The sequence below is a fragment of the Tripterygium wilfordii genome, chromosome 13, assembly GCF_013401445.1.
Source record: "Tripterygium wilfordii isolate XIE 37 chromosome 13, ASM1340144v1, whole genome shotgun sequence".
Classification (NCBI taxonomy): domain Eukaryota; kingdom Viridiplantae; phylum Streptophyta; class Magnoliopsida; order Celastrales; family Celastraceae; genus Tripterygium; species Tripterygium wilfordii.
Window position 1 is genome coordinate 8,049,602 of NC_052244.1, and position 11,717 is coordinate 8,061,318.

Below are 11,717 nucleotides of genomic sequence, written 5' to 3' on the forward strand. Positions count from 1 at the left end.
AGTTTAAATTTTAAATAGAGTTTATTTGATAGTAATTGATATTTGAGAGGGACTTGAAGAAGGGCCGAAAAATCAGCTTGAAATCCAACTTTGAACAGTTGAAATTCAAGCTGGGGGGGCAATTGTTGGCACCAAAAAAATATCTTGAGCCTAATAAGCCTAGTCCATGTACAAGGCCCAAGGTGTAGCCCATACGGTCCATCATGTTTTATCACAGCCCATGAGCCCATTATATGAAGCCCAGACGGTGAGTAACTGCCCAAGTGCAGTTGTGCTGAGAGTGGTCCATGAAAAGAGGAAAAAGTTGTGGCAGTTACCACAAGGTAGACCAGGTGGCAGCTTGTGAGAGATTTAAGGGAAAACTGACATGAAGAGGTGGTAATGGCTTCAAACTGACAGAAAATGGCACAAATGAAGGATAACTGCAGTAAAATCATGGTTTATGGGGGAGATTTTCGTGCAAGACAGAAGATATATAAGATGGTAGACAGACGGAGGACACACAGACAACCAATCAAACAAACAAACTACTCAAGCCCAAAGGCAATTTCAACTTCCAAGCTTCCTAGCATTCTAGCATTTCAATTACATTTTCCAAATCCTTGTCAATTTCAAGCTATGTCGTTCATTCCAAATTTTCTTGTATTTATTTCCTGTCAAGTTTCAATACCAACCATCGTTGTGTAAATTGTTCTTGGTGTCTATTTATGTTTCTTCATTTCAATCTCAACGAAGCGCATTTCAGTGGAGTTGGGGAACCTAGAACTATTGAGGTCCCAAGATAGTTCGTTCAATCGTCTAGATAGAAGTCTTATTTACATTCGGTGCATTTCATTCACATTAGTGTAGGAAACTATAAGCCTTAGCACACCTGCAAATCATCATCACCTTGGGTCACATTTTGGTGACAACAACCTTTTACTAAGAAATGAGGGTTGGAGAGATTAGAGAGACAGAGATGCAAAAGATGAAGATGCTCTTGGTAAGAGCCGAAGATGCGTAGACCCATCACACGTTATTGTGCAAAAATATGGAGATTAACCAAAATTTGGGCTTTTTCTTTATTTTTTTATTAAAAAACTGATGTTGTAAAAAAAGAAATAAAATTTATAATAACTTTTATAAAGACAAACAAAATATAATTGCTAAAAGTTCCAATTTTTTTGTTCTTTTTCCCTTTATATTTCAATTTTAATTTGTACTAGCATATGGGATTGTATGGATTTGATAGGGGTTGTGGATTGAATGAACTTGCTTCTGGTACACTACACAATAAATCCTAGGGGATAATATAGTGTTTTGTTAATTATTCTCATTCTTATTCCTCGTGAATTCTCATATACCAAACATTGGAATACAATGTTTCTGTCACAATTTTTTCACCAACCAAATATTGGAATTCTTGAAATTTCCATTCATGTTGCCATTCCCAAAAATATGTTCTATATAAGGTGGTGTATAAATTCAAAAAATTGGCTTTTCCCCAATAGTATATCATGTGTTTAAAATTTAAATTCTATTATTTCTAATATAATATGTACTTGAAAAGATATATGAACACTTGAACAACATTAATATAAACGGTTATGATATACATACATAAAATTGGTATACATAAGTATACATAATGACATGGCATGCCATGTAAGCAAGTGACTAGGCAATTTCAAATTTCAAAAATCAAAAATTAAACCCTACAAATTCACTTTTATCTCTCCTCAGATTTAACATTTCTCTCTCCTCTATCTCTCCCTCTCCTCTCTCTCACGCGATTCTCTCTTCTTCTTTTATGGCCAAAACCGGACCTCCGTCGTCCGGCCACCGATATGACCACCACTGCCACCAAAAAGAAGCGTCCGACCCCCAGAAGCAACACCCAACCACCACTTGCCTTCAATGGTTGTTGATTTTGTCGAAAATCCACCATGAAGCCATAGGTATCCACTGGACAAAAATCACAGATCCAGTTGATTCAGATGTCGATTTGACAACCCGACACCACCAATGGACTCCCCTACTTGAGGAGCACCTAGCTCAGCCCTTCGTCAACCGAAATGACCACCGGAATTGGAGACCCACGTCGAAGGTATGCTCCAGTGCGTCATTACACTATACATTTGGCAGTGTATTTAGCTTTTTCTGTTGATTGAACATCTTATGGATTACTTGTGAAGCTTGGTAGTGGGTTATTGCACTGTCATAATGAAAAGTGTAATTATTTTGTTTCATAGTTTGTTTCTTGCCTAGCTTATTATGCAAATATTGTATTTAGCATTTAGTGTATTTAGAACATTGTGTATTTAGCATATAGTGTATTTTGCTGGGCTGCTCCTCGTCATGTTGTCCTGGATTGGTGATTTCTTAGTTCCACAAAATATTTGATTACACTTCCATTTTAGTGATGCATTTGTTTTATACAAAACCAAAATATTACATACACTGTAAGTTCCCATAATGTAGTTGCATTGAATATGTTAGTCTCCTTGCTTGATGGGTTCGATTGGTTCACTGTCAGTGTGCATAATGTTTTTAACATATGTTCAATATTGTCTTGTTTGGGTATACTCAGTTCGTAAAATTTTTGTATGTATGAACAATGCTAGAACTACACTTCCATATTGCCTAATGTATTTGTTGTGAGTAATTTTAAGCATGGACAAAGCTAGTAAAATTTTTAGGTCTGAACATTGATAGAACTATACACTACCAATTAAATAATGTATTTGGCTTGAATGGTTCTGTTTACATACTTGATGGGTTTCAGCTGTTATAATGCATTGGTTTGTGTTTTGTGATATTTTATTCACACTTAATGGAAGTGTATTTAGGTATATAGTGTGGTTCGATAGTGTGTATTCTTCATATTGGTCAAATATTTGATTACACTACTACGCTGTGTAATGTATTTGATTTAATTATATCCGAGTAATTTTACCTTTCATTTGTTGTTTATAAAATATATATAAATACACTGACACGTTCTTTTGTAATAAAAAAACAGGGTCGATTGCGGCTTAATATGCATGTACGTAATTGATTGCATATTCAACAACGTGAGCAAAAAGAAGAAGCTGACCAAAACAGACATCTACCAACTGAGGGCAAAATACATCCATAACTTTTTTAATGATGGTGGATATTCATTGGATGTGTACCACTACAAAAAAGTGGAAATGATGAGCAAAACATTTATCTAGTTATGTCAATTGAGCCATGTTAATTTTGCCGATGTTCGGATGCTTAAAAGACAAGTGGGTCTTATAACTTTTGTTGATGAACACCTCACATGAATGTACATAACTATTAGTAAGTAAATATATTGTTACTACATAATGCATTAACAATTGTGAAAGGAATACATTTTTAAAAAATAATATAATAAGCTACTGTCATGAAGAAAAACATACTGGAGTGTCATAAATCATTGACATAACAAGAAAAACTCATTTATTTAACAAGAAAAATGACTATGCTATCACTACCGTGCACTAAATACACTAGTAATTCATTAACAAATGGGTAATAACTACTCTACTGAAAGACAATGTAATAAAGCACTGTCATGGACAACTATGTTAAATACCCTGTTAATTCGTAATGCATAAACGTATGAGATACAAATATACTATAAAAACATAATGTGATAAGATTGACAGCCATAAAAATTTTACAGTAATAAATATTTAAAACACAATAAACCACATCTTGAACACTCAACACCCTAGATGATTGACCACGATGATTGACAGAATTCAAACGTGATACAAATTTATCTGACCTCCCGCATGTAAATGTCATATATCTGTAATCACCATTCGCATCCTTCGTTAATGATCTCCTCTTGACTGAAAACCCATTTACTTGACCATAGTCCTTGTAAAATTTAAACATCTCATCAACTGATTCAAACAACATTCCTATTACTGGCACATTCGATCCAACAGTCTCGACACCAGTCTTAACACAATCATTAACACTATCAACTTGATTGATATTGATCTGACTATCAATATCATCAAGTGAAACCATATCTGCACTGCAAAAAGAGTATTTAAACATATATTTGTTAGATAAAACCATAAATTCAGTAATTTATAATGTAATAAGGCATATAAAATGAACACCAAAAATTAATTGACACTGACATTATTACACTAGCATAGTAGAGTGTCATAAATCATTGGACTCAAAATTAAGACCAATGTATTTAATAAGGAAAATGTTTATGTAATGAACAATTGGGATAAATACACTGGATATTCATAATGCATTAATAATTGGTTAACAAATACACTTACAAAAACCTAATGTAATAAGCAACATGCATGACAATAATGGGAATCCCCAATGATAAAGTCTCACCATCAAAGTAATACCAATCTACTTAACAAGAAAAATTTGTATATAATGAACAACTTCTCTAAATACACTGGTTATTCGTAATGTATTAAAACCAAGCTTCACAAGTAATACATAAGATGTTCAATCAACAGAAAAAGCTAAATACATTGCCAAATGTATAGTGTAATAAAGCACTGGAGCATACCTTCGACGTGGGTCTTCGTTTTTCGGTGGCCGTTTCGGTCGACGAAGGGCTGGGCTAGGTGCTCCTCACCTAAAGGAGTTTGTTGGTGGTGTCGGGTTATCAAATCGACATCGGAATCAATTGGATCTGTGATTTTTGTCCAATGGATACCTATGGTTTCATGGTGGATTTTCGACAAAATCAACAACCATTGATGGCAAGTGGTGGTTGGGTGTTGCTCCTGGGGGCCGGCTGCTTCTTTTGGTGGCATTGGCGGTCATATCGGTGGTTGGACGGCGGAGGTCCGATTTTGGCCGTGAGAGAAAAAGAGAGAATCGCGTAAGAGAGAGGAGAGGGAGAGATAGAGGAGAGAGAAATGTAAGCGGGAAAACAATGACCGAGTCTTTAGGGTTTTGTGTAAAATATCTATGTGGCATGCCACATAGATTATGTATCTTATGTATACCAATATTATCTTACTCAGAATCGATAGGTGTAAAAATATAAAAAAAAATGAACTTTAAATTTTTTATTTTAAATAAATTAAAATTCTGGTTCCATAGATTAAAATTTTAAATTATTTTAAAGAAACACATTGAAGAAAAAAATCGTTTATATATTCTGAGTAATAAAATTTTTACTTCAATTATATTAAGATTTTGTCTCTTTTCATAAAGTTGTTATATTTAATCATTTAGAATGACCGAATTTTTATTTTAATATTCTAGCTCCTTTCATAAAGTTGTTATTTTAATTCATTGAATGACACGTGAATTTGTTTATCGTCTTCTGCGCTAGACAAGAGACGTCACAATACTGGTTGCTTCTGATACTCACTTCCCACCAGGTGTGCCAAAAATATGCTGGATTCTTCTATTTTGGATAGGAGATCTCACAATTTTGGCTGTTGGGAACAGGAGTCTTGTTGGATTTGTAGGTGTGCTAGGGTTTGCTGTCAGACAAAAGGATTTGATATGATTGTTTGTAGGATTCTACACTGAATATGATCTCTGCACCTAACAAACTGTGCGCAGTTAGAGAACACAAGCTGCTGGCTCAAGGGTTTGCCTTACAAAAAAAAGACTTAAAATGCCTGGAGTGTCAATCTGAAAAAAAAATGAAAACAGAAGACTACTCACCAGAATGATAATAGCTCCCATTGGAATGAAATGAAAAATAATGCATAGCGGGAATGCATCAGGATTTTCATTGAAAAGTGATACGTCCTGGGATGTAGGTGTGCTTTACAAGCTTAAACAAAAAATAGCCGTGGGGGATTTTGGAAATGTAAATCTAAGTACTAGTTGGCACGGAGCCATGCTAAAGAAAAAAAATAAGAGGCCGGAGTCATGCCTAAGAAAGCAAATAAATGATTGAAGACGCTAGGTCTGTGTTTAATGCGGGGTGATTTGTTGTTTCTTCCTCTTCTTCTTTTATAGTGCTAAGAGATGAGCACATCTTAGGTTCTTCTTCAAGGATATGTTGTGGGATGTCATGGGAATCATGATGAAACTGTTCTCTCATGCTTGCTGGAGTGACTGGGTTAGTGGACCTTGTAATCGCAACCTCCTCCTGAATGTAGGAATGATGGCAGTGTCCTTGTGGTCGTGCTGCTTCTTTATGGAGGAATTGGACTCTCTTGGATGTCGTGGTAATCTCTTCTTCATGAGTCTTCATGCTTCATGATAAAAAACATGGGAACATGGCTCATGACGATCATTTCGTTCCTTCTTCTGCACGAAAGATCATGTAAAAATGCGAACTTCTGAGTTGTGTAGGACAAATGTGGCTTGAGCTGCGTGGAGTCATGTTTCAACTGGAAACAACTTTGAGAGAAAATTGGGTTGTTCAGCTAACAGAATTTCTTTTCTCCAGGACTCCCTTTAATAAAATTTTGCTAAAATCTCAGTGTTTATCTAACGAACCAATTTTGAAAAGAATTAATTTGTTAGAACCAAAACTCCCTGAATTGTAGTTTCTTAGACAACCCTAATTTCTGGGAACTACTCCTAGGATTTCAGGCCAGCAACCAATCATAAACCTGTAAAATGAATACCGATTAATATAAAAATCTCCTTACCTCCTACACGTGTCACCAGGAGATTGGTCGCTTTTTGTGCACGGTGGATCTCGTCTTGCAACATGTCAACTGACTTGTGAGATTTATTTCTGATACAAACACAATCATATAATACTCAAAATGAACAGTTTGTCAAATTTTTATATCAAAATAATATACTTGTCAAAATAATAGAGATTTTTTTTTTTAAATCTCTGCTTTCACAAAGAAAATAGGTTAATTCCATGAGTAACCAAAACCCTAAAAGTTTGACGAAACCCTAATCATGGACAAAATTAATCTTGTTCAAAGCTCAAAAAATAGAAGGGGGGATTTTATTTGCACGCCATAAAGTACTAATTTTATATCACTTTTAAATTTTTTTAATTTTACCTAAATATCCTTGTTTAGAATGACATATTAACCTTTAAATTAAAAATAAAAAAATAAATTTATATTTATATTTATATATTAAATTAGAAAGAAACAAGTCTACACCACAAATCTCAAAAAAGAGAGAGAGAGAGTAGAGTTTAGATGCCAAGAAATTTTGCAATGTAAGATCGATGCCATTGAAAAATACTAGAAGATGGAAGATGACGAGCTACAGAAGAATTTTATGAATAAATATCAGTTACAACATTGTCCACAATGAAAAGAATGATCATGGTGTAGAGGTAAGTTTTTTAGGGCCTTTTTAGTTTTCTATACGATCCACGAACACCCACCGTTTTTCTAGAAGAAAAACAACATGACCATATCATTTTCTGGAAGAAAAATAACACGACCCTATCGATTTCTGGAGAGAAAATTGGACATGGTTTGCTGACTTTACCGATCTTGTTCAATTTGAGAGATGTTCAGAAGTAATATATATATATATATATATATAACTTTACAGATCTTGTTCGATTTGATATCTAGCATCTTCTTGGTCGGAATTGCAAGTGGACGCTCGTGTGTATAAACAGTGCGAGTTGTTGCCTGGTAATGGTGAAATCGATAAAGGAGGGGAAGGGACAACTATGAGTTCTAGTTACAATTTGTGTAAACTTAACAATATTTTTCTTAATATTTTACAAATCAAGGGTATTTTGATCTATTCATCAAATTTTTATGTGTAAACTTATAATTTTTTTAATGTAAACTTATAATGTTTTAAAAGTGATATAAAATTAATATTTTAATGATGTATAAATAAAATTTCTCAAAAACAAGATTGGGTATTGGGTAGTCTGGGCCTTGCAAGCTCAAGAAAGCATCGGCCTTTTTAATTTTTTTTTCCTTTTATACTGGAGACGACAAACAAGGAGTGAGAGGACAGCGAACGCGGCCGTTGAATCGAAGGAAGATGGAGGTGGAGGGATCATCAAAGAAGATGATAGCTACGCAGGCGGAGATGGTGGAGGCGAGGGTGCCTCTCGCGTATAGGGACCAGTGCGCCCATCTGCTAATCCCCCTTAACAAATGCAGGCAGTCCGAGTTATATCTGCCCTGGAAGTGCGAGGATGAACGCCACATCTACGAGAAGTGCGAGTACGAGCTTGTCATGGAGCGCATGCTTCAGATGCAGAAGATCCGCGAGCAGGAGGCCAAGCTCAAGCAGTCTAAGGTCGAGCAGGGAGCCACAATCCCTCTCATTCCCAAAACTGCCAATGCATAGATGCCTCCTTCCGTTTTATGGTCAGTTTTTATGGGCTTTGTTGATTTTTTTTGCTTTTTCAGTGTTATTGGTATGGAATTTTGTTGGAATTTCTGACTTTAAGTTATAATTTTAAGTTTGATGTTATTGAGTCTTATTTAATCTAGGGTTATAATAAGAATTATTAGGGTCCTGCGTTGTTAATCACCAATAGTTACTTTTTACTTGTGCTCCTACATATTTGGTTCAGGCATACTCTTATCCGTCTCATCTTGTTAGTATGGAAATTGATATTGAGCCTTTTTGGCTTCTTGCTGCTTCCACATATGTCCCAAGTGATCATATCAGGATTTGATTAATCTTATGTTTCTAGGTCATGTGAGTTGTCCACTTTCAATAAACTTGGGTATCTAGGTCATCTTTGTCCATGTTTTTGGAAGGATTTGTTTTCATTTTGACCTTACGTCTACTAGTTTGGATTAAATGTAACTGTGTGTGCGATTGTTGTTATCTGGAGTTGTTAATTTTCTCCTCCCAATTTAAGGTTCATCTATAACAATTAAAGGACTTAATTTTCGGTTTTATTTTCTTCTTTATAGTTGGTCAAGAATTTCAATTAATAACTTAGTGATCTGGGTTTCATTATGATCATTCAGGGATTTTTGCTTATGGGTTTCTGTGATTGTGTATGTTGTATGGGTTTATCAAATTTGTGTCGAGTTTTGTTATTGGTTATAAAATTTAAGTTGCATACTAGCACTATTTCTTTGGGTTTCAACTTTTTGGTGTACCCTGATTAAAGCATCTTTTTTCATTAAAGAGAAGAAAAAATATGTGGGAAAATTGAAAACTGAAGTTGCATTTAGACATGTTTGTGTGCGTCATATTTTGTTGGAATTTAATTGAAGGTTTGAATGTGGATCTTTTCCCATGAATCTTGCACTCTGTTGGTAATCAAGTTGCGAAAGGATTTCTGATTTTTTGTCAAACTCTTAACACCTTTTCCATTGTGGAAGACGAAAATAGGTATAGCTAAAGACAACAATTTCAGTGGTGGATACATGTGTGGACAGGGTTCATAAACTGAGAATAGTTTCGACCCTGAAATTTGTTTCTTACTTTCTTTGATGCAAAAGCATATTAATTTGTTACTGTTCTGATATCCTTAAGCATTTCAGTGTACTGAATTGTCTTGGGGTTTCTTTAAAATTACTAAACTGTTTACGTTGTGACTGTGTATAGTACCATGGCTCCATTTCATTCTTGATAAGTTAGCACATTTTATGAAGGTGAACTATTCTTCTAGTTATGTTCTTATTTTATCAGATCTTGGAAATTATTAAAGTTGAGACTTGAGACTTGAGTGGCGTCAAACTATGAAGGCGATATGTGTATTTTCTCCATAATATAAATCTTTTTGTTTAAGTATATCAATGCTAAGAGCAGAATGTTTTATTGATTTATTGCATGCCATTGCTGCTCCCATTTCTAAATTTTGCAAAGAGCGATATTTTCACATAAGGATCTTGTTTTAGGTGGTATCTTTAGAGTTGTCTATGTTAACTTGTGGGCGGGGTTGATGGGTTATTGCTTAGAGACGACTTGTAAGTTTTCTACAATAAGTGGTTTGTGTTTAAATTGGAAATTTGATTAATCAATGAAACTCATCTTTGTGGAGTCAAACATTGGTTATACTGGTTACATCAATAGAATTCTATTATGGGATGGGTTTTTATGTAAATGATCAACCATTGGGAATTTGGGATAACCAATGATTTTTTTGACAAAAGTTTATTCCTGGATTTCCTGGGTCCAGGCTTTCACCCCTAGTGTTTGTGTAGTTCACTTTATCTTATTAAAAGCGTTAGACTATCAATCTGTTCCTGCTGCTGTGAGGTAATAAATTGCTGGGGAACATTTGTTGGAGATGTCAGTGACAGGACCGCAGAAACTAGTTTAATTGTAGTTCAGGATAGTTGATTCCATGCACTTGTTTTCGTTTCAATGAAAAAGTTGTGAATGATCTTGGACAACTTGTTGTACTAGGTACATTGCACATGAAATCTAGGACATCCTCTTGTTCCATTTAATGTGTTTGTTGCTGTTGATATATCAGTTTCTGTAATTACTAGTTAAATGGGAGATCTGTTCAGTTGTCATTTTTCTTCTCGAGATGTTCGGTGCATAGGTAATTGATCAACTTCTTACTTGAGCCCTGCGCGCCTATGATTTCATAATCGTAACCAATCATATCTCAAAAATAGATGCTTGAATGCTGTATGTTCATCATTTTTCAAGTATAGCAGTTCTGGCAAATTCCAATTAAGTCCGTGCACGCAAGGCATTCACAAAACATGTTTTTTGAGAATGTTGCAGATGCACATTCCTGATTATGTTGTGATCTTCATGTTCATGGCTGACCATTTGCTGTTTAATCTGTGGACTATATTTTTCATTAATATGGTGTTTGTAAATAGTTGTCTTCTTAATTCTGTTTATGACACTGGTTCAAACTTCTGGCAGGTCACCGTAGACTGCTGATCGTTTGGATGCTGTGATATTTGTTGCTTCTATTGTTGGAATTCAGAACTGTTCGTCTTGAGTCACATGTAGCTGACTTATACCTCATTTCTTTCTTATTTGAATAATATCTTTAAACTTGTTTATGCATAGATGGTCATGTGGACTTTGGCAGTGTGAAGGAGTGCACTGGATGATCCATGAAATAAACGTTACTTTCCAATTTCCTTGTATGTGTTTGTTTGGGACTCACTTGTTTGATACCCTAAACAAGGTTAGGGCAAAGAAAAGAATTTTGTTGGAAGCCCATCTCATTCAAAGATAGTCATTCTTCAATACTCTGAATTCTAAGGTGATTCCCTTCCCATTTTATCACCAAATATGGGATTCTTGGTTGCTGCAAGAGTGATCTCTCATCGTTGAGTCATCTTCAAGAATAATCCTTCTACTCACAGCTTCACTGACCACTAATTTTGAGGGACTATGTATGTTGCAAATATGTGTCCCTTCATGTAAGGATGACAGGGTAAGTTGGCCTAATTTTCCCTACTATATATATATATACACACACAGTATGTAGATATGGCTTGGGATGGACATTCACATAATGGGCATTCACTTCTAACATCTACCAAAAAGTTCAATTCGACTTTTGTCTCATTCTCAATTTCTCATGTCTGCAATTAAGGCATTTCCACCTATTATTGAACTATGGCTTCTTTTTTTTTTTTCTTTTTTTATGAATTATTGAACTAGGGGTAGACGAAGATGATTGTCTGGTCTCTGGAATATTATCATATGTACACACATATAAACATTTTGCACGTGATTGGTGCACCAATGCCTGGCCAGTGCCAACAATTGTAAGGAGTTGGTACAATATTTTCCCTAAAGTTCTATTTTTTTCCCTAGTCAAATGTTTGCTTTAAGAAAGTCAAGTAAAATCACTTAAAACATTTATGTCGATAATG

General features: G+C 35.0%; 1 protein-coding gene across 1 annotated transcript; it reads left to right on the forward strand.

The window, feature by feature from the left end:
- The first annotated feature begins 7,852 nt into the window (after nt 1-7,852).
- On the forward strand, nt 7,853-11,050 carry LOC120011954 (NADH dehydrogenase [ubiquinone] 1 beta subcomplex subunit 7). Its single transcript, XM_038863156.1, has 2 exons — nt 7,853-8,267; nt 10,750-11,050. The coding sequence occupies exon 1, from the start codon at nt 7,936-7,938 to the stop codon at nt 8,245-8,247; it is 312 nt and encodes a 103-aa protein (XP_038719084.1). The 5' UTR covers nt 7,853-7,935; the 3' UTR covers nt 8,248-8,267; nt 10,750-11,050.
- Nucleotides 11,051-11,717: the final 667 nt, after the last annotated feature.

Bases quoted from the DNA above. Each gene is read 5' to 3' on its own strand.
- LOC120011954 (XM_038863156.1), top strand. From the start codon at position 7,936: ATGGAGGTGGAGGGATCATCAAAGAAGATGATAGCTACGCAGGCGGAG.